Here is a 23890-nt window from a genome sequence, read left to right on the forward strand (position 1 = left end):
AGTACTTCCAGAAAAGCAAATACGTTTTGGTTATGTCTAAAATTCAAGGAAACTGGTGCTAGTGTATGCGGGAGGTGATCAATAATGTTCTTCCTCCAAAGTTTTTAGTCGCTGGCATGCAAATATGGATCCTTTTGAGAAAAAACAAAAACTGCAGCTGTTATGATTGGCCATTTGTTCAGTTTTTTCATTTAAATACCTTCAATAGTTCAAGTAATTATATAACCGCGTGGAAATTGAGTACAAATGCCGAAATTCAGTAGATTTTTAAGGTGCTTCACTATTTATTTTCCCTGAAATTATCAAATGCTATGTGTCAGAGAAAGGTAAATGACTCGGATTCCAGACTCAACTAGCCTGATACCCAGACAGATTCTGATGCAACCAACTTCATTGATTCACCGAGTCTTTACTTTGGTTGATTGGATAGCAAACCCTTAATACCAAGTTAATTGCTAAATGTGACAAGCGAGTCACCCTGAGGTTTTACACAGTTACTGCACACCTATGGGAAGTGACCTGATAGACCATTTTTGTACAAAAGGTCAACTTTCTTCTTTATCAAGAAGACTATTCTACCCTTTATAACAATTGGGAAGTTGATGTTAGCAATTCTTCTCACATTCTTTTTTGTGGGTTTGAAAGCTTTTCTTTCATCCTGTTCTCATACCAACGCTATTCTTCACAAACTGATGTCAATTTCTCTCCAATGTGAAGAAACCATTCAGTCACTCCCATCATTCTTACTCTAGGTTTTACATTACTCTATTCCATGGCATAAATCCAAGACCGGCTTATTCTGTTGCAGGTGATTGTTGCCGCTGCGGAGCGATGTCTTGATCCAGTTCCTCTGGAAGCTCCCATTTTGGACAAACTCATACAAGCAAAATTGGCCAAGAGCAGAGAACAGAAACTCGCTTCTTAGAATCCATGGAAGGTAAATTTGACAGGAACTATCAACAATTCAGTTATCACCATATTGTTAAAAAAAAAAAAAAATCTTTCCCCCTTCATTATGGCCTCACTTTCATCAGCCCATATGTAGACAATATTTACAGATCATCAATACAGTATGCTGAATTGATATTATCCCCAATTGTAATTTTCAAACCGTATTTACTCCCTTATTAGCCATATTTTCCTAATATTATAGAAACTTCATATTAACCATATTTTCCCTTGACACCAACAGGTGGATCAGATAGGAGTGTAAAGATTTTTAATCATGCTCAAGACAGTTCACTTCATTGATAGGTACGGGGTTTCTCGAAGTTCTCTCATAAATTCGTTGCTCAATTCTAATTCCTCAAAGCTTCTCACATTTTTTTTTTTTTTGGCCCACATTTTAAGTTGATTGTTTAAAATTTCACCAAGTTTTATGCAAAACCTAGTAAACTTTTGGAAGCGATTATACCCTATATTGACAATTGATCATATGAAAAAATACCCTTGAGAAAAATGTCAGAGATGATGCATTCCTTTTAGGGCATTGGTTGTTGTAAAATGACAGATGTAGTAGTAGACTTTTTGGAGGATTTACCAAGAAGTCTGTATTATTTTGACCTTGTTCAACGTCTTGAGCAATATTTCTTTCAAGGTGGTATGATACATTCAGTTAATATGCTGATTAAACTTCATTTTTGTCTTTATGTATTCCATTCAAATATGAGACATGGTTCAGTTGGTGTTCTTTGGATTATGTCCCATCCACATTAAGGTCCACTGCTAGATGATCTATATCTACTTGTTCAAGTGTTTTTTTTAGGGGGTTTTCAATGTTGACTTGTATTCTTTCTTAAGGCACCCAATTTCAATTGGCACGCTCTTCATCAACGTTTGGGATTTTTTGTGATGGCCAAAAATATTCATGTAGGGGTACAACTTGGGTCAGGTTGGGTTGAGCTTTGCTAAAAAATGAACTGGAATCAACCCAAATCCATCCCCATTTTATGGTAAAAGCTCAACCCTGAATTCCCAAAAATCAACGCGAGTTGCACCTACAGTCTACATGCGGCACTGGGTCTACATCATCTGCTGATTTTTCTTGAGCCTCCGTTTCTTTTTCAATTGGGAGATCCATTGCTCTAGGGCCCATCATGAATACAATGTGTTACTCTTGTAAGCTAATCATCATTGGATGGAAAATTATTTTTATATGATGCCTATCCACCAAACTCTTAGCTTTTGGTTCCCAGCAGATTTTCGAGCGCAAATCTAATTTTTAAGCTGCATCTTGGTCGTGGTGGAAAGAAGCCATGCAGGAAGATTAACCTAAATCTCTCTCTCTCTCTCCATGGACGAAAAATCTGGAACCTATGACGGACGGATACGCTTGAAGTGGGATGTAAAATATGTTGTCCCAACTCCCAAGTACAAAAACCGGTGAATATATGCAGTATTTTTCAAGTAGCAGCATGGGCCCACTTCATAGGATGATCCAAACCATTAAATTGTAGGGCCACAATGAAAAAAACTGCACCCCATAATCCATCTCCACGAGATGATCCTAACCCTCAGATCTATATGGGTAGGATGATCCTAACTCTCCAATCTACAAAGGACTGCCGGTTAAAGAAACTTCTCTATTTATTTGTGTTTCCTTGATCACATGATAAAAATCAACGATCTATAACATATCAATAGCTAGGATGATCTCCAATTCCTTATCGTGGGTCCCACCATAGTGGGCTTATAAGTTATAACTGGCATGAATGGATTTTTAATTAAAATTAACTTGAATTTAAGCTCTCTATTGATTTTTAATCTTTCAAATAATGTATTGATTATTATTGGCCAACTTTCCAACTTTAGCCCTACTTTTCAAATTTTTACCCTCGCCTTTCTATGCCAAATCTGGTTTGGCTCCCTATGCTCACAACTGGCCGGACACCGCTAAATTATCACAAAAATCTTCCATGGCTTGACCAAACATATAAGGCCAGGTTTGGCAATCATGAAAAATTATACCATGGAATATTTGTGGGCCCAACTGTATCACAAGGGCGAAGAAATGAGAGCTATAGCATTAGAAATCCCCAAAAACCAGTGAAAATAAAATACCTACATAGAATTGATTTTTTGTTTTCTTGGTTTTTAGGAGCTTTTCATGCTCCTCTCACTCCCACCCTCTGAAGTCTCTCTCACAACTGGCCTGACAAATATTACATGGAATTTTTCATGGCAGCCAAACATGGCCATAGACATTGGGAAAAAGCAGAGAATGTTGAGATACTTTGTTTTGGGCTGAGAAAAGCCCTAATGATTTCCTCTTATTCTTAATCACACGCATCTAAAACCACCTCCATCGCTAATCTACAACTCGCCGCTAAGCTCTGAAAACATCTAGGAACTAAATATGACTGGATATCTTCCTAAACCTAGATCAAGAGTTTCAGTAAATGAGCAGCATGAGGGAAATAACTGCATTGCATCTATTATTCATCAGGCATCAAACCCTTAAACAATAGATTGGCATGACAAAATCACCATCCTTTGCATTAGAAGGTTAATCCCTTGATTGCATGACTAAACTCAGTCTGCTTGTTGGATCTTTCAGACATTTTCAAACTGGACTATTAACTTCATATCAACATATCATATCAATTGATTAAATATAAACTCAACAGTCAGTAAACCAAGAACTGGGCACAAGTTGATATTATCCACTCAATTTAGAAAAACTTGAGCTCAAACCAACTTATCAGCCTCTGATGTTAAGAATGGATTTATTGTAATGGTTTTGCTTACCTGATTTCGCACCCAAATAGAAAGAGGAGGTAGTACCAAGTGTAGTTCACTGAGCTGGAAGACAACATTTGAAATTGGCAGACCTGGTTACTCTGGACTGCAACATCCAACACAAGGAGAAATCTACAGCATGTGCAATCGTCCCGTCTGTGTCCAGCTCCGGGTATAACCCAGGGTGAAACCCCAATGGCTGTGGTATTTTTGAGTCTCATGAAACCAAGGTTTGCCTCATATGTTAATCTTCGTCTTTATCCAAGGAAGCAGATAAGAAGCTCAAAATGAAACCATCAAGGTCACCTTCGAGAACGGAATCAGGGTCTGAAACTTCATAGTTTGTCCTTAGATCTTTGACCATGCGATATGGCTGAAGAAAAAGAAAAGTAAGTGGGAGAGGCTGTTAGTGGGTTCAAAATATCAATGATTAGCAGGGGATGATATCTACTAAGGAGCATACATGGAGGACATATGTTCGTATTTGGTTGCCCCAGCTGTTATCAGTGAGCGATTGCGTATGTAGAGCATTCATCTGTGCCTGCCGAGCCATTTCAAGCTGGTCTAACCGAGATTGAAGCACGGTCATAGCCATCGCCTTGTTTAGATGCTGTGACCTGTTGATGAACCAAATTTACAAGGGTAAGTTTCAATGTCAAGTGATACAGATTATGTTGATGACTTAGATGACAGAGAAGTTATGCCTTAACATAAAGTTTATATGCATATTTTGCTCAATGTGATTTTGGGGAAAATGTGTTTCAACAAAAAAAAACATCTTGAATAACTGTAAATGCATGTATAAATATGCTATTTTTTTTATGTATTCCCTCATATATCAAAGTTATAAATAAACATAAAATGGATATTGTGCTTTTCCAAGAAATATCCTTGAACGAAATTACACACCAATGTGCCATTAAAAATGAACTAACAATACCCATGATTTTTTTAACACTGCCAAAATCTGAGATGCATGCTTTATGCATTGAAGCTTTTGATTGAGAGATCTTGGTTTTGTAACCATGATAGCATGCTATGTAATATCAATACAGAATAGGAAGGCCGATTTAAGTGATCCATATCTGATGTAATACCATTATTTAACCGTGTAAGAGTGAGTCGATTAGCACCTTGCTCCGAATTAAAAATTGACGGGAAAAATCCAAATTCATTACACCTACAAGGTTAAATGGCCTTACTATTTTTTCGAAATGGTTAGAAATCATTGGTTAAATGAGCTTACTTTCTACATACAATTACGTTTCTTGTAGCATAATAGTTGCTTGTTCATCCAAACTAAGAGATAAGAATGAAAACCCTTGAAAGTATACAGGTAGAATCCAGAGCACAAATAGGGAGCTACGGCCATCAGCATACCTCTCATTTTGACAAGTTGCAGTAACTCCCGTAGGAATGTGTACTATTCGCACTGCGCTCTCTGTTGTATTAGCATGCTGACCACCAGGCCCACCAGAACGAAATCGTTCAATACGAAGATCAGATTCATTAATCTGAAACCTAGAAGAGGCATCACCTCGGATTGGTATTACAGCTACGGCAGCAAAAGACGTATGCCGACGTTTTCCACTGTCAAAAGGTGAAATTCTCACCAATCTGTGGACTCCGATTTCTGATTTGGCATATCCAAATGCATATTCACCATCTACCTTGATTGTCGCCCGCTGAAACCAGATTGATCTAGATTAGATAGGTAATCCATTGGTTAAATGCTTGGAAATTCCAACACTTGATTACCTTAGAGAAAGTAATAGGAGTATCCAATGCAAGAAAAAACAATTAGCATTTGATGGGAGTAAAGCATGAGTTTCAGCAGAGTTCATGGACGATAAATATATGAATATCTAAAATAAAAAGCAAAATAAAAGACTTCTGCTAAAAAACTGCCACACTATTTTATGCAATCAGCATATATGTCAGATTTTACATATCGGGAACTCCAATGATTTCTAAGATTTTATCACTAGTCAACTATAACAGTCTGTGATTAGGTCGTTGGATCTCTTATTTGTTGTTTTAAGAGGGATATAGCATGCAATAGTTACAAATCATTTCGTCCAGAGATACAGAAAGTAACAGTAGAATTGATCCGATTAAATAGACAGATGTATATTACTTGACATTTGCAGGAGAAAGTTGTAGGTTCTAGTTACAAACTATGTATCCTTTACTGGCACTTATCCTGAAGACTTGGAATGTGACTGAGATTGGTTTCTATTGGTTTTATCATGGTCGAGTACTCTTAAAGATGGACTATACCCGAGGTTTGTCACTTTGTCAAAGTATTAAACTTTTTCCATTTGTCTCTCCAACGTTTTAGTATCCTATGAGCTTCTCATTTGCTAGCTAACCTTGTCTCCCTGATTTCTGCATTCATGTGGTATTTGATGGAGAAGAAAAAAGAGCATTGTGGCAGTGTAGATGTTATAAGGCAATGCAACAACATGGCTCTTTATTTCTCAAGAAAGCTTACATTACCGTAGGAGTAGACCCAACTCTAGGGGTGCATATTCATAGAGAAGCCAATGTCATTAGACAAAATTGCATGTTTGCATGTTTACAGCCTTTCACAATCCAAACATATCCCAAACATCTAATTTGTACAAGCTCATTTGAGATCATATGACTCTTCTCATTACCACTATATTTACTGCTTTCATTAACAAAGATAGCAAAAATACATATGCAATATGCAACAAGATGAGATGCCCAAAAGGTTCTCTCCCATAGGATGATTCTAGAGGACCAACAGACAGATTTTCTGCCATTGAATGTGGACTGTTGACACTGATTTTTTTTTTTTAAAAGGTAACAGTTTTATTCATTGTAAGCATATTATGTCAAAGGGTATGAGGCGTCCCACCTATGCAAAACTCATACAGAAAAGACGGAACACCCTCCAACCCTCACCCATTACATATTTCAAAACTACGAGCAGCCTCAAGCTACTTCCACTCACCATACCCAACTCAAACCCGTTCTAGATACATTTTGATAGGAAACAACAACCTATAAACACAGAGTTCCTCAACTTCCTGCAGTCTGATCCCTAACCAGTAGCAGCAAGAATAGCCCAAGGCTTGATGATTTTGCTGTACCAGATTCCGCTTTTGAATAAGATAACAAACCCGCCCATATTGACAGCACTTATTGGTAGCAGTTCTGAGCAGATCCTGATCAGCATGTCAGAATAGATTCAGCCCAATCCACCTCTGATGGGATGCCCTTAGAACGTCAGCCATTGCAGAATAGGAGCACTCCAATCCTAAACTATCCTGAGCAGAGCAGTCCAAACTAATGGTCAAGAGCATCCATGGTATCTCGCTCCGCTCCATCCTTTGCAAGTTGATCCGCGACGTCGTTTGCAGACCACCTTATGTGCGAGAACTTTGGGTTTAGGATTTTGCACAGGTCCCAGATTCCAGTGATAATATTATCTAGATTCCACGGTCCACGATAAGACGTTTGATGAATCACCTTCTAAAAAAAAGGAAGATGATGGCTACCTTTCAAAAACCATTTTAATCCCCGGAGGAGGGCTCTTGGTTCGGCTTCATTGGATCCCGACCGGGCTGGAGAATGAGATGATTTTGCGACCAGTGCTGTCACGTAATACACCACCAATCCTGACACAGCCTGGGTTCCCTTTGGCGATGCAATCAAAATTAAATTTAATCCAATGGGTCGGTGTTGGGCTCCATTTTGGCGTCACCTTGGTCTTTATCTCTTTCCCAAATGATCATCTTCCAATTTCTTAGGATTTCCCCCATGGACTATGCTGCTAATGGGGAGCTATTCTTCCCCAAGCAACAAGGTCAATTTTAATGTCCGTTATTATCCTTTTACAATCTCTTTTCCTTTTCTTCAAAGATGCGGCTATTTCTTTCCCTCCAAATGTGTCGAATAAGGTTGTATGGTAACGACCTCCAGAGGGTCTGCCCCCACGCGACCATGAGTTTTAACGGCCCATTTTTAGGCCTTCGACAGGACAACTTGTTCAATCATTGCTATATTTTAGGTGTATCCGACTCATGATGATTGGCGAGGGCCAAAACATCATTAGCCTGGATCTCCCAGGGGCCCACCAGTATGGTTTTGCCGGGTGAAGCAACATAAATTATTTTACAATCGCTCTGGAAAGTATTAAAAACATACAATAGATCTTTTCTTTTTATAGATTTTGAGGGGTGCATCATTAGAAATGAAAGTAAATGCGGCATAAAGAAACATGAGCGGGCAGTTAGCAAGGATAAGAGAAGAAAAAGTATATGAAAATGATTTTTCGTGAGACCAATGGCTTTAATGCTACATAAAAGAATGATCTATTTCTGTTACCAAAAGATAAGTAATTCAATAATGAACATATTATTCTCTAAATGAACACAAGCAAGATAACTGACAAAGGTAAGAAAATGAACCTTGATTCCTGCCATCTCACCAGGCATTTCATCCACTACTGTGACTCCGAATCCACGGTTTTGAGCCCACATTTTGTACATATTCATAACCATGGCAGCCCAATCCATGCTCTCTGTCCCCCCAGCTCCTGCTTGAACCTGCATTGCATGCAGCAACAAAATCAAGGTATTAATATGCACCAAACCATTCAAGGATGTAACACAATTTTACAAGCACGTTATATCAGATATTTGCAAGCGATGTCCTAAACCTGTCAAGTCTTTGACAACTACATTCTATCTTATGAACTCCAAAAGATCCTTTTAATACATAACTCATTTGTTTTGGGTTTGAAAACAACTCTAGAGTTGCCACCTAGATTAGGATCTGGGGCCCAAGTAGACTCTGTATGCACTGACCTTCAATTCTGCAGGGGATCGGCAATTGGGTTACAAGACTGGAAGGTGTTAGGAACCAATCCTGCTGAGCCGAAGCCGATCTCTACTAGTATCCACGATCTTTCAATTATAATAGATTCCTGCTAGGTAACTAAACATGGCATAAGATAGACACTTGAATCATGCATCTTATCTTAACTAAACATGGCTCCCGAGTATTATTCTTTTGAAGAACTTGCATCCCTTCACACATTGCATCATTTCACTTTGGATCCCAAGGTGCACTTGCGAATTCTGAGGAACAAAAATAGACGTAACTGAGATACAAAAGGACGACAAGATGGTGAAAGATGATGATATGAAACAAAGTCGGAAATTGGGTTTTGGGTACAAGACTTGGCCCCTTTTCGGAGATCAAGAGGAATATCAGAATTATGAAAAATAGAATCATCATAAGGACAATAATCAACAAGGACAGGAGAGACAAAGTTAGAATTATCTGGATCCTGGAAAAAGATTTCCAGGCAGGGAGCCAAAGCAGTAGGCTTATACTTCTGTCGTTTCACAAAAAGTTATAGTTCCTTACTTGGTTGCTCCTATGATGAGTCACTAGTGACCATCTCCTGGACATCGGACGGCAATTATAGAATAGGAACCGGCAAAGGCAATATTAAAGAAGATATTTCTTCAATCTTGTTTCTTCCCTTAAGATAAGCCTTCGCAGAGGAATAATAGCTTATATCGTTAAAAAAAATACATTGACACAAAGTATTTCCGAGAAGAAGGATGATAACACCCATACCCTTTCTGAGTGGGGGAGTATCTTAGAATGGTAAACTTCATGGCCCTAGGATCCAATTTAGCCAGGGCTACGAAGTTTATCTTTTTAATCATTAACGAAGTTTGACCAAAGGAAAATAAAAATTGCTCAACCTACAAAACCTACGGAGAAGCGACATTCGAGTTCAATTCCTTGGATGCTCACTCTATGAGAAACTTTTTCTTATAGTTAAAAACAGAATGATAACTAAGTTTTAGACAAATAGCTATTACTGCGCTCTTTTTTTTTTTTTTTTGAATGGTAGCAGTTATATTAAAAGAAGACTGAGGGTGTCCCCCTTACAACACAGAAAAATAAGACAAAACTAAGGCAATACAATTAGGGCGGGAGAAAATCATAGAGTTCTAAAGCCTGCAGCGATACGCCAACTTTTGCTAAATTATCTGCTACTTCATTAGCAGAGCGCCTCACATGATTAAAAGTTACCGGCCGCCCCTGTAAGGTATCTGTAATCTCGTCAAAGAATTTAAGAAAGCGCCACGGGGGAGTCCGAGGTCCCCTGAGCCATCTTATAACATTTAGCGAGTCACCCTCCACAACACAGCTGTCTGATAGTTCCCTAACCAAGCTGACTATGCCTTGATGCGCTGCCCTTACCTCAGCCTCATTCGAATCCGTTATGCCGAGTGGCCCAGAATAAGCCTTCAGGACGACACCATTGCTATCTCGTAATACTCCACCAATCCCTGCAGGGCCTGGGTTGCCCAAGCTTGAACCATCAAAATTTAATTTAAAGTGCCCTTCTTGAGGAGGGCTCCAGTGCTGAAAGGGTACCTGCTGAACTTCCTTGTTATGGCACACTACCGTCCACCCTTCCCAGAGATCAAATGCCGAGACGAAACGGAATACCGGCAAGGCTCTAGCCCAGGAGATAGTAAGCGAAATTACCGGCAGTGCTGAAAGGGTACCTGCTGAAAGGGTACTGCGCTCTTTTTTATGAACCAAAGAGTTGCAAGATCAAATAATGACATGTCAAGGAAATGTTCTAGAATCTAATTTAAAAAGAGAAGAACTATAAATATCTCCTTTTCTTTTCAATATCTCGCACACCTAGCAGCTCAGCAAGCATAGGGAAAAGCTAAGGCAATGAGAATAGTAACTGCTGGCAAAATGTTATACAATAACAAGAACAAGTGTAGCAAATGAATTATAAGAAACAATTTTGAAATCAGGGAAAAAGTAATAACCTCTATAAAGCAAGAGCAAGAATCATTTTCCCCGGCTAACAATGCCTCTAGTTCTTTCTCCTTTGCATCTCTTCTCATCGTAATTAAAGCTTTCATGGATTCCTTCAAAGAGCCAAAAAAGCTATCAATTTTAGCCTGCGTCTAAACAGGCAAGCTATAAGAAAGAAATCCCCTGATCAAGTAAAAAGGGCCCCATGAGTAACTACAAATTACAGTTTTTTGGTAGATAAGCTGGGATTGAACCTGTTACCTTTTGGTTGAGGAACAAAGCCTATTACCAATTGAGAAAGAGGCTGAACCCCAATTCTTGTGGGACAAGAACTACAAATTACTAGCACAGGAATAACAGAAGATATCTCAAACATGGTTGCATAAAAAAGTATAATTACAGAATTTCAAGATCCTTTACCCATTTTGTGAGACAAACAATTAATAACTTTTCAACGAGTATATTTATTACACAAATCAAATATTATCATTTTGAAAATGCCAAATCCAAATTGTCATACAATGAACTTTAGTATGTACTTGACTAGGGCTGCAACAAGGTCGGGTTGGGTCGGGTTTTTCAAGCCCAACCTTGGATCCCATTATCTCGGCCCTGACCCGCGCTGACCCTGAGTCAGGGCCGAAAAACCTCAACCCATTGCCCGCCCTACAAGGCTCAGCGCGGCCCTGGCCTGCCCTGATTGACCCTAGTGCAAATACCTGTTAAAAGTGCCAAAAATAAAGCAACCACATATCATATGGAACAAAATGATCAATAAACATAGAAAGAGATCAAAATAAGACAATATGAATTCAATAACATGACGGGTAGCAGAGACAATTAATAATAATCTAAAGAAACATCAATCCAAGATAATAGAAAACATTAGCAAAAGAAACATGCACAGATGGTTCAATTCTATAATAGAAAACTTAGGGTCGGGCCGACCCGAGGTATTAACCCTGAACCCGACCCGACCCTGAGTCAGGGCCTAAAAAATGAACCCTAACCCGCCCTCAGGGTTGGAAAATCCAGCCCAGACGTTGTTCGGGCTCAGGGCGGGTCAGGGCTGACAGGGCCAAACTTGCACCCCTAGACTTGACTATGATTCGGAAGCAATGAACACATCTCATCGACTGCTATAATAATCTAGACTCCCAAATGTAAAATGAATTTTTCCACTTCATTGGAAAATATCCCACCAAATCCACCTGAACGCAGGTTGTCTAGAAGGCTTGCAGAGTGCTACTGATGCAACTCAAGTGGACCTCATAAGCCCCACGATTACACCCAACACTACCTCTCTATAGTTGAATAGAATGTCAAATCAAGAATAAAAAAGGGGTAGAATTGAGAGGGATGCTTTGATATCATCATGGCATTGCTTGCATCAGCAGAAGGCCCCACATGTGTTCCCACTAAAGAGGGGGTCAGAAGAACTGATCGTCATGAATTTAATAAAATTATTGGCATTTTATGATAGCTTCAAATCGGATTCAAGGATTCTTGAGAGGCCATATTTTCATGACGTATAGACAGCATTTTGTGCATGTTACGTTAATTAAGGTTACCAACAAGTTAGAAGTTATAGATCGTTGTTTTGTATTGGGAAAAGGTTGTCGCGTGTTAATAATTAGTATGAAATCATGACTAGGAGCCTTCACTAGGCTGTGTGTGTGTGAAAATGCCATGCAAAGAGCAAATTTTATGGATCAAATCTTTCTGTTTATTGAAGAAATTCATGTGGCCTGTTGCTAGGAATTGTAGTGACTGTTCCAAGGCTATTTGCCACTGATTCTTCTTTGCTATCGCATTTTTCTGCACATCTATGCTTGTTCTAGTGTAGGGCTACATCACCTACACATCATGGGGCAGATTGCAGACACAAAGGCCCTTCATTTTACACGGCCTTTTTTTTTCTAAATGATGATGAATACAACTTTGGCATACTTACTATAGATGTACATCTAAGGAGTGGTGGTACCAGTGAAGCACGTCTAAAGATATCCATGAGTGTTCCTCAAATGACAGAATGAAATCCCTACGAGTGTCTTCACCTAGCATTCACTAATCGAACAAAAAAATTCTTATAATACCCCTCATACATTAGTATCATCCAGAGGTAGAAATATCTTGGAATCTACAAGCAAGATCAAAGTAAAACAGAAGCTAAAGCAAAAATTGCACCCCAATCTCCCATAAAAGACATAATACTAAGGACTACTAATTATGGTTGACTTACTAGAGGAGAGAGGCTCCCAAGTAACGTCCTGCTCCATACAGCTACCAAGATTTGTGACTAAGAGACACAGACCTAAACCCAGAGCACAAACGATGCATACAAGAACAGATGAAAGGTTGCAAAATATGGTGACAGAAGCAGATTGACTTTCTACCCTCCTCTCTCCTCCCAATGCAACCTCTCTCTTCATATCAAGTTAAAGGCTACTCAAATTTCCTTCCGACTAAACCTTTCATAAACAAATCTACGATTAGCTCATCCTCTGGAGTGGGCAAATACCCAATGCCCAAAAGCTCCTTCTCGCAAATAAAGGAATCCTAAATCTTTATGTAGCAAAATCAGGTTCATTGCCAAAGCAATATAGCTCAATTGTCAAATTAAACATTGTTGACAAGAAGGATTTATTTCAAAAACATTGTAGATAGTTGATAGTTGATACTTTAACAAATAACTAGTTTTGGTATGGAATCTAGTTGGATTTTGGATGCAATTTGTTGGTACACTTGCAAACTAAAATTTGTTCAGAATGCAAGTTTTACACACAAATTACACCTACATTCCAATTACATTGCACATCAAAACTAGCACTACAAAAAGCTAATTTTTCGATTATTTGTTCCATTTGAAGACTCCTGGAAAAGGATTTCAATTATTACAAAAAAGGGACATGAAATTCCCACCCATTTTTCCAGCATTTCCATCCACTTTTATTTGAATTTTCAAGAAAAGACAAACCAAAGGGGTGGAAATTCTGGAAAAAGGGGAAGAAATATCATGTTCCTTACAAAAATTATTAATTTCTTCTCCTATTGCAAACAAGGTCTTCAAATTATACCAACTGTCAGCACATTTCTCCGTAACTCTGCCAGAAAAAGAGAGAATGAAAAGGATGCAATAGGAAGCTGACAGAATACATGCCTAGAAGCAAGTGCCCACCAATTCCAGTTCTCGATCATTCTCTTCGCGTGCAAGCTTCAGCATATCGATGTGCTCAAGCAAGTCCTGCTCGAACCCATTCACCTCCTTGATCTTACTCATATACATGCCATGCTCGCGACTAATCTTCCCAGCATGAACAGGATCATCCCAAAGGTCTGACTTATTAAGCTCTCCAGATAGTAGTTCCGCCTTGAATAGCATCTTGCTCCACTATCAACATAAAAAAATCGATTTAGAACAGGAGTAGTAGATCTAAACAAGCTTGACAAGTGCAAGATAGCCATGTGACATTTGTTGAACAAGAAAATGCGGGAATAATATTAAAGAAAGAGGAATCATGAAATGCTCAGCCAAAGCAAAATGGAGCTTTTGTTTGGGACAGCAACAATACAGGTGGAAAATACTATCGATTGATCCAAACAGTTCACATAGTGAGCTCCACCATGGATGGGTCAAGCGCCCAAAATCTATTATTTGATGATCATTGTCATCTGATGGGTGGGAACTCACTTTTCCCACTGAATTGGATTGTTGCCTATAATTTTTTGTAGACAACAGTCAGATGAAGACTCACGACGCATGACCTAACCATAATCAAGCCTACCAAACAAATGGGTGGAGCAAAACGCCTTTTTTTTCTCAGGCAGAGAATTGTATAATCCATGAGAGAGAAAATTTATTTTCAGCATGTATCACTTGAATTTTAGGCCCCATTTGGATTGCAAGAAAAACATTTCTGATAGAATTTTTTTTTCTTTCCACAATTTAGATGGAAATGATAGGATTATGGTTAGTTTACTGGGATATTATCATAAACTGATGGTTTCTCTCTCCAAATAAAAATTATCTATGGTTGGTCCAAATGATCTTTTTCCATATGTAAAATAAAGAAGGAACTTTTAAAAAGGCAAAGGATACAGAAAATTATTAACCCCAAACATATGAATTCAAACATGTTTGACACAATATCAAGCAACATAAAACCCATGAGCATTACACATAATAAAACCAATGAAAATTAAAAAGAAATCATACCAACCTGTAAGCGCCTTTTGATAAGCTGAATCGATTGAGCGATGGCCGCGGCGTGGCTCTTCCAATCACCCTCGGACTCATCGAGAATGGGCCAACAACGGGCCACGATGTCGTCTACCGTCAGCCCGTCGGAGGTTCGACTGGGTTCGAAACTCGCCTGAGAGTTGAAGAACTGACGGAATTCAAAAGAAAAATTTGCTGGGTTTAATGTAATTTGAGATCCGGAAGGGGAACATGAACTCGTGTGGAAAATGTTAGAAAACCCAGAGGAGATGGATTTAGGTGGTTTGGGTTGGGTGTTATGGAAAGATTTAGAGGGTTGGAGGGATTTGGTTTGTGATTGAGTGAGAGATGAGAAGAGAAGGGAAAAGGGGTAGATTCTAGGGTTTGTTTGTGGGTGAAATGAGGAGGGTCTAGTAGGGCTTGATTTTTTCAGGAGGAAGAGGAAGAATCCCATGTTTTTTGTTGGGGATGTGTTCTGAACAAGGAAATAGAGTCCTCCTTCAGGACCTTTACACGGAGAATGGTTTTGAATGATGCACGGGGCGTTTAAGAGAAAAAGTGAATCCTTTCCCCATGTCCTTCATTTAAGATCGTCACATTCCAATTCCATGCGGTGGATGGTTTCGAATTTCCCCGTAATTTACATTGTAGCCCATCAACTGTAGGAAGCTCCTCCAACACCCTTGCTAACAGTGTAATAGCAGGGGGTCCACACCCCTTGCTATTACACTGTTAGGATGTGGATGGGTTATAAGGGAATCAACACCCTCCCTCTGACAACTAGCTTTTAGGGGTGAGTTCTACCCGGTTTGATTTCCTACAAATGGTATCAGAACTGGGGTGAGGCAACTCCTGGAAAGATTTGGTAATCCGGTGTGCCTCCGAGGACCGTGGAATTCCCTCGGAAAAGATCTCGTGGTTCCCACGTTGCCGCCACGTAGAGGGGCGCAATGGTTCACGTTGCTTCCGTGTAGAGGGGGAAATTGTTGGGGTTCCACACAAAAGCAAATCCCACACGTTGAACATGTGAAATGGATGTGGATGGGTTATAGGGGAATGGGCACCCATTCTCTAACAGCTAGCTTTTAGGGGTGAGTTCTACCCGGTTTGATTCCCTACACTAATGTTTTTTGCCTACCATTTCAAACAATAGAAAAGTAAAAAACACTTTCTACGCTCTCATTTTCTGTTTACGGGTTCTCTATTTTTTTTCAAATTAACTAGATTTTATGTTCTTGCTTCATTGCTTGGGCAATCAGGAGGTGGTTTAAATTTCTTTGATCATATAGAGGTGAACGCTACATTGTACTGTTGTGTACCGGGGTGATTGTGCTCGGGACTGTTGTATTAAATATTAGCCCCCCTTATCACTCACAGCCCTATCACTGTTTTAATATTAGCCTTCAATACAACTAGAAACCTTTCACAGAAGCAACATCTTTGGAATGAAAATAGAAAAGAAAAACATATGAAATCTCCATGTCAACCCATAGGAAAACCAACCTAAACTAGTTTTAAAAATCAATAAAAAATCATCACAAATTCACCCAAAGTGATCATACACCCCCATTATGCTTCACACCAAATTGATTAGTTTTTTGGGCTTCTTAATGACACATTGTCTAATTTTAAACAACTATGTCGGCCATGTAATTTTGCAAGAAATTCGCCAAAGAGCCATCAATACCTCTTGCTTCAAGGAAACTGTATAAAACTTTCTGTAATTTCTCATCCAAATCCCTGTTGACAAAATAAATAAAGTTACAGCTTCAACTCATCCCCAAAAATCCCAATTCTTTAATTTATCTAAGATTGTTAGAGTTAGATGGACTTCCTTAATTAATATTCTTTGTGTGTGGATTTGAAACACCCCCAGAAAAACAAAAACCACATTCTTTATTCCTTGTTTTAGATTCCCTAGCAAGTCCCTTGTTTTAAATTTCCACAGACTGAAGTTCCAACTTCAAGTTTTTGTATAAAAGTAGAATTAAAGAAAGAAAATACTTAAGAAAATTTGGGGTTTTTAAGAATAGAACCAGGTCCAGGGCGCTTTGCTTGCATTCTATAAATGGTGATATGTGTAGAAGAGGCACACTTGCAATAGAATTTCAAAGAAATCCCCATTTTCCTAGTGAGTTTTATAATAACAGAAAGATTCAGGGGACTCGAACTCTCGTTTTCTTTTTCTCTCCGAACCACAACTTTTATGGTCTCACCCTGGAAATGATGCTTCAAGAAGAGTTTATCGGCAAAACCCCGGATCTTGAACGGGATCTCCTCTGGAAAAATAAGTTCCTACACAGAAAATTAAAAGACAAGCTTAAATTTTGACAACCTGGCTTGGTTTTCTAGGTGAGTTAAATCTCTGTTGTCTCCAAAAAGACAAAACAAAAGCATAGCAGCACAAATAGACCTGGCAAACGGCCGGACCGGGCCGGTTTTGACCCGGCCCGTATGGGTCCGGATCAAACGGGCCGGGTCAAAATGACCCGGAAAATTTTACGGGTCACTATGCTTGGACCCGGATGATTATTATAAATTGCTATTATTTGATTGCTAGCCACCTTTGCACAACTCTCGTACTTCTGTGGGATCTTTGCATCAAAGGATGTGGACAAGCGGAAAAGTAGACTTGGAGAAGGTGGCTAGCGAATCCCTATTTAAAAAAATCTAAAAAAAAATATGTCAGGTTTCACTCGGTCGGGTTGCCAAACCCTCAACCCGAACGCGACCTGACCCGACCTTTCTTCGGGTTCAACCTGTCGGGTTTGGGTTGAACCCAACCCAAGTTGCACCAAGTGTTTTGAGAGGATTTGATGGGGTTTTTATTTACGGTTTCATCTATCTTATTTAGTTCATCAATAACAATACGCCTGTGGCGGACTTCGGATTTGGTACGTTTAGCAGAGAATTTGCCTTCTGAAGGAGTTTGTGAGGTTTTTGTCACATTTGTAGAGTAAGGAGAGATTGAGGGAAAATAAGCGCGTAAAGATGACCGAATGGTTTTGCGAAAGAGGGAGGATATTAATGCAGCCATTTTTCTCTCATGTTTTTTATTAACACTGAGACGGATTAACCTTTTGGAATAAGATCTTGAGAGTTGGCTCATCGCCGTTGATAAGATTTGTAAAAGAAGGGAGAAGGAATTACTTTTGGATAGGGGTGCAACTTGGGTCGGGCTCAAACTGAACCCAATGGTTTCAACCCGATTTTGGCTCGGGTTGGGTTGGCATTTTCTAGGGTTGGGTTGGGAAAAGCCAACCCGATTTAAATTCGGGTTGGGTTAGGGTTGAGGCCTTGGGAACCCGACCTCCATCCTCTAATTTTATCATGATTTTCTCATGATTATGTTTTTCTTTCTTGTATTTTTCTAATAGGCCCTAGATGAACATGAACCCAACCCGACTCAACCCGAATAGAACCCAACCCGATATGGAGGCAAGTTGGGTTAGGGTTGACCATTCCCAACCCGAGGCTCGGGTTAGCGTAGAGGGAATGCTATCTTAGGTTGGGTTTGGGTTGAAGGAATGCTATCTCAGGTTGGGTTAGGGTTAGACCCAACCCGACCCGAGTTGCACCCCTACTTTTGGAGCAAGTTTCCTAGAAAAGGTAACACTTTTGACTTTTCCTGCAAGTAAATATACGAGGGGACAAGCTGTCCCCAAAAGAGACAGAAAAGCTCTGCTATTATTAGTAGTCTGCCTTTAGTGATTTAAAACTCATTTAAAGCAATCCAATGTGAAAAATCATCTATCCAAGAGCCATACCTACTCTGTTTAGAGCTTTAGAACATCAGGTCATCAGAGTTTTAATTTTGGACAGCTGAACACTAGTGCTGATTCATTGGAATGGAATTAATATGCATAAGGTAATTGGTGTAGTGCAAGATTCCTTGAGGAAAAGATTAAGATCTTGCAAATTTGTCCATTGGCTCAGGGAATTGCTAATGACTAAAATAATAGCATTGGTGTTGTTTCCATTTAGCCATTAAAGGTGGATTGAGTACTGTTTGTGCAAGATTTGTATTAAAATCCGTATGGAATGTTAAGTTTGGCCGCCACTTTCAAAATATTTTACACCTTGTGTCATTGCCTTTCATTATATAGCTTTTTTCCTATACATCTGCAAACCTGAGTAATCAGGAATTAACATCTTCACAGAAATGCCTATCATTGTTGAAGGATAATTTCCTATACAGGGTCTGTGGAGTACCAAAATTCCATCAAATAATTGCTACAAATTGCTGAAGAAAGCAATAAATCCAATTCAGACATCTTGAACTGAAAATCCAAGCCATTTCAACAAATACCTTAGTTGGGACTGAAATGGGAAATGATTTCAGAGCTCCAATGTTTTGAGAAACATGCGCTCCCATGTTTGTCGTGTAGCATTTAAAGGGCTGTCACAGCAGCATTACAGTTCTCAAAAAGCTCTTAAAGGGCTTTAAATACTACACGACAAACATGGGAGGGCATGTTTATCAAAACATTGGAGCGCTGAAATCATTTCCCGACTGAAATCCAACAAAATCACTCCTAAAACCAAATCAACCAATAAAACACATCACGAAGAGCTAAAGCTTAAAGAAGAAAAATAAACCAGAGATCTTGAAGTGGAAATCTCACCATCTTTTATCAAAACAAAAAAAAAAGTACGAAAAATAATAGCTGTAGAAGACAATTGTAGAACCAAGTCAGAAGTAAAGAAACTGATCAAACACCCTTACAATCCAGCCATTTCTCCAAGACTTGCATAAAATTCAACTGGAAGTTGAAGAAAATAAAAGACCATATAACATCATAGAAAGGTTTAGATCAATGACCAAAATAAACCTGAATTCCCTAATATTTAAGATACCCTGGATTTCTCATTTTAACTTCCTTTTATCGTTATTTCTTCATTGCTTGGGCAATCCAAGTATTACAAGAGTATTAGAGGAGTAGGTTTAGATCTCTTTGATCAGATCAATGCTGCATCGTACTGTTGTGTCCTAGGGGTGATTGTGCCTGTCCAAGGGGTGATTGCGCTTGAGACTATTGTATTAAATATTAGAGCTTATTCACAACCCTAGCACCAATTTAATATTAGCGTTCAATACAACTAGAAACCTTTCACAGAATCAACATCTTTGGAATGAAAATAGAAACGAAAAACTGTTATGAAATCTCCATAACAACCCATCGGAAAACAACCAAAACTAACTCTAAACATCAATGAAAAATTATCACAAAAAATTCTCCCAAAGTGATCATACACCCCATTATGTTTTGAACCAAATTGAGTAGTTTTGGGATTCTTTCTAACATTGTCTAATTTTAAACATCAATGTACTGCCTCACGCGTTCTAGCAGTCCCACATAATTTTGGCCAGCAATGTGGGTCATGTAACACTGCAAGAAATTCGCCAAAGAGCTATTGATACCTCTTTCTTCAAGGTATTCGTAGAAAGCCTTCTGTAATTTCTCATCCAACTCCCTGCAGACAAAATAAATAAAGTTGCAGCTTCAACTCATACCCAAAAATCCCAATTCTTTACTTCATCTAAGATTATTAAAGGAGGAATGATAGAATGAAGGTGTCCTTGCAATAACCAGCTATAAGGGTGCTCCCCACTGGCACTGGTCCTTTTCATCAAAAGTCCATTTATGAGCGCCCTCGTAGCTGATTTTTGCAAGGGCGCCTTTCATTCTATCATTCCTCTTTTTATAGTTAGATGGACATCCTTAGAGTTAGTATTCTTTTTGTGTGTGGATTGAAACACCCAAAAAATTAAAAAGAGGGAAGTGTTCCTGCTAAGTGGCTTAAAAAGCCTCCCATTGGTTCTTATAGCGGGCCCACCTTAGCGGTCCAGAAAAAGTGACGAATGGGAGGCTTCCCTGCACACAGGAACACTTAAAAACACAGTCTCTTTTCTGTGACAATGATATCTTAAAAGGTAAAATCCTTCATTGCTAGACTGGAATCTAAAAGCCCATTTAGAAGACACAGAATGATTTCCTGAATCCCCCCTTCAATTGATTGATGCCCAATTTTCTTCTGTTGAATAAAATTTCCATCTCAATACCCATTTGTTTTGTTTGTTTTTGGGGATTTGAAGGGAATTTCACAGAAAGGAAAAGCTTACGAAAATTTGGGGCTATGTCGCTTTGTGAGCATTCTATCCACGGTGATATGTGAAGAAGAGACACAACTGCAATAGAATTCCAAAGAAATCCCTTTTTCCCTAGTGAGTTTTACAGCCAGAGAAAGATTCAGGGGTATACAACTCTCATTTTCTTCTTCTACTTCTTTCTTCTTTCTCAACAAAACCAAGACTCTGAACCTTAACTCGAATAGTCTCACCATGGAAATAACGCTTCAATAAAAATTTATCTTCATAAGCAATGATCTTGAACGGGAACTCCTCTGGAAAATCAAATTCCTACACAGAAAAAAAAGGGTAATTGAATAAAAAGGCAGAGAGGATTAGAGATGGGTGTTTTTTATTGCATTTTACCTCATTGATATTTTTCTGATTGAATTTATCAATAACAATACGGCTGAGGTTCAGTTCGGATTTGAGACGTTCAGAAGAGGATTTGTCTTTGTCCAAGGGGGGTAATGGAGAGGGTTCTGAAGGGGTTTGGGAGAGATTAAGGAAAAATAAGGGCGTGGAGAGAGAATAGATGATGAGCGAAGAAGGGTTTTGCGAAAGAGAGAGGAGATGACTGCAGGCATTTTTCTCTCTCTTTAATTTCTACACTTGGGGAAGGAAATAAGCTTTTGGAGTTTTTGGAACTAAGAATTAATGAGGGTTTAAGGCAATAGGGTTTTGGAATAAGCTTTTGGAGCAAGTTTCATAGGTAACACTTTTCCTGCAAGTTAAAAATCCAATAAAAAAAAGAAACTGATATTTTCAACCCCCTAAACGGATAAAATCCCCCCCCTGTAACGGGGTGAGAATGGTTCACTGCTCGAGGAAAACTATCATTTCCCAAAAAAAAATTGCACTTGAAATGGCCCAGGGTATTTTGGGGCCCACTATTTTATACCTATGTTTTGAAGATGACACCCCTGCCACACGGCCACACCATAACAATCGCAACCAGAGGCCCACGCATAATACCAGATTTACGTCTCATATTTTGATAATGGCACCTTGACACACCCTCACAATCTCCAGCCAAACCGCATAGCATCAGGGTGGGGCTCGCAAGTTTACAACTCATGTTTTGGAAATGATATATTCGATTCCTTTTCTTCCTGGGGCCACCCCTTGTAGTGTAAAAAGAATATGAACAATACACGAAACATGATGGTCCGGGGAAGAAAAGGAGGCGAATACTTCCCTTCTAATGTATAATATACTAGAAAGAAAATTCGTGCATTAGCCTAAAGAAAAAATAAATAACCAATAAAAAGTTGCATTAAATATTGCAAATATGTAGCTAAAGATTAGGTAATCCCAGGTTGGGATTTGCTAGGGACCATTGCAGAAGGCGTTTTGCAGACCGGCTGTTGCATGAGAGAGCAGTCACATCAGCTTACCTTTTGTCTTATTCATTTAATTCATCCTCAGCCGGCCTGCGAAATGCCATCTGCGATGGTCCCAGCAAATCCCATTTCATAAATATTTAGGAACATGTAAATAGAAGTGTGTAGCCAAGAATCCCAAGGCAAACCTTCAAACCAAAGTATTTTCCCTTAGAGGAAAAAGTGTTTGTGAGCTACAGCTTACAAACATAGGAGGCCCACATTGTTTGGATGATCCAAAGCATTCATTTGATAGGCCCACATATGGATAGGGTGTGCCCAAAAAATCAGCTTCATAGGATCATCCAAACCCTTCCATTTGTGGAGGTTAAAATTGATAAGATTTATGGAGGTTTATACCCGTCCATTTTAATGAATATGCATCCCTAGAGTTGGGTCTACTCCTACAGTAATGTAAATTTTCTTGAGAAATAAAGAGCCATGCTGTTTCATTACCTTGTAACATATACACTGCCACAATGCTCTTTTTTCTTCTCCATCAAGTACCACATGAATGCAGAAATCAGGGAGACAAGGTTAGCTAGCAAATGAGAAGCTCATAGGATGCTATAAAACATTGGAGAGACAAATGGAAAAAGTTTAATACTTTGACAAAGTGACAAACCTCGGGTATAGTCCATCTTTAACAGTACTCAAAACCAATAGAACCCAATCTCAGTAGCATTCCAAGTCTTCAGGATAAGTGCCAGTAAAGGATGCATGGTTAGGCATAGTTTGTAACTAGAACCTACAACTTTCTCCTGCAAATGTCAAGTAGTTATACATCTGTCTATTTAATGGGATCAATTCTACTGTTACTGTATCTTTGGACGAAATAATTTGTAACTGTTGCATGCTATATCCCTCTTAAAACAACAAATAATGATCCAACAACCTAATCACAGACTATTATAGTGAACTAGTGATAAACTCTTAGAAATCATTGGATCTCCCGATATGTAAAATCTGACATATATGCTGATTGCATATAATAGTGTGGCAGTTTTTGAGCGAAAGTCTTTTATTTTAGATGTTCATTTATAGATCGTCCATGAACTCTGCTGAAACTCATGCTTTACTCCCATCAAATGCTAATTGTTTTTTCTTGCATTGGATACTCCTATTATTTTCTTTAAGATAATCAAGTGTAAGAATCTCCAAACATTTAGCTAATGGATTAGCTATCTAATCTAGATCAATCTGGTTTCAGCGGGCGACAATCAAGGTAGATGGTGAATATGCATTTGGATATGCCAAATCAGAAATCGGAGTCAACAGATTGGCGAGAATTTCACCTTTTGATAGTGGAAGGAAACACTGGCATAATTCTTTTGCTACCGTAGCTGTGATACCAATCCGAGGTGATGCCTCTTCTCGGTTTCAGATTAATGAATCTGATCTTCCTATTGAAAAATTTCGTTCTGGTGGCCGGCATGCTAATACAACAGAGAGCTCAGTACGAATAGTACACATTCCTACAGGAGTTACTGCAATTTGTCAAAATGAGAGGTATGCAGATGGCCGTACCTCCCTATTTGTGCTTTGGAGTTTGGATTCTACCTGTATAATTTCAAGGGTTTTCATTCT

General features: G+C 39.0%; 2 protein-coding genes and 1 long non-coding RNA gene across 4 annotated transcripts in view; 1 reads left to right on the forward strand and 2 right to left on the reverse strand.

Moving 5' to 3' along the window:
* The window catches only part of LOC143881555 (Vps51/Vps67 family (components of vesicular transport) protein), a 35671-nt gene extending 33982 nt beyond the window's left edge, over positions 1-1689 (forward strand). For both annotated transcript variants that reach the window (XM_077384685.1, XM_077384684.1), the window contains exons 20-21: positions 809-937; positions 1193-1689. In XM_077384685.1, coding sequence (XP_077240800.1) covers positions 809-925 — 117 coding nt within the window. In that variant the 3' untranslated portion in view covers positions 926-937; positions 1193-1689. The remainder of the gene's footprint in view (positions 1-808; positions 938-1192) is intronic.
* Positions 1690-3443: 1754 nt separating this feature from the next.
* LOC143881556 (Peptide chain release factor 2) lies at positions 3444-15526 on the reverse strand. The gene is made up of 7 exons (XM_077384687.1): positions 14793-15526; positions 13751-13963; positions 10584-10685; positions 8178-8315; positions 5119-5423; positions 4202-4355; positions 3444-4111 (listed from the first exon to the last, which is right to left on the reverse strand). Exons 1-7 carry the CDS (start codon positions 15243-15245, stop codon positions 3983-3985), a joined length of 1494 nt encoding a protein of 497 aa, XP_077240802.1. The 5' UTR covers positions 15246-15526; the 3' UTR covers positions 3444-3982.
* Positions 15527-19989: 4463 nt separating this feature from the next.
* Positions 19990-21626, reverse strand: LOC143880846 (uncharacterized). Its single transcript, XR_013251798.1, has 3 exons — positions 21288-21626; positions 20916-21212; positions 19990-20266 (listed from the first exon to the last, which is right to left on the reverse strand). It is a non-coding gene; the product is annotated as an uncharacterized LOC143880846 (long non-coding RNA).
* Between the last annotated feature and the right edge of the window lie 2264 nt (positions 21627-23890).

This window comes from Tasmannia lanceolata, unplaced genomic scaffold (assembly GCF_043159265.1).
Source record: "Tasmannia lanceolata isolate RefF3 unplaced genomic scaffold, GAP_Taslan_0.1 ptg000007l, whole genome shotgun sequence".
NCBI classification, from domain to species: domain Eukaryota; kingdom Viridiplantae; phylum Streptophyta; class Magnoliopsida; order Canellales; family Winteraceae; genus Tasmannia; species Tasmannia lanceolata.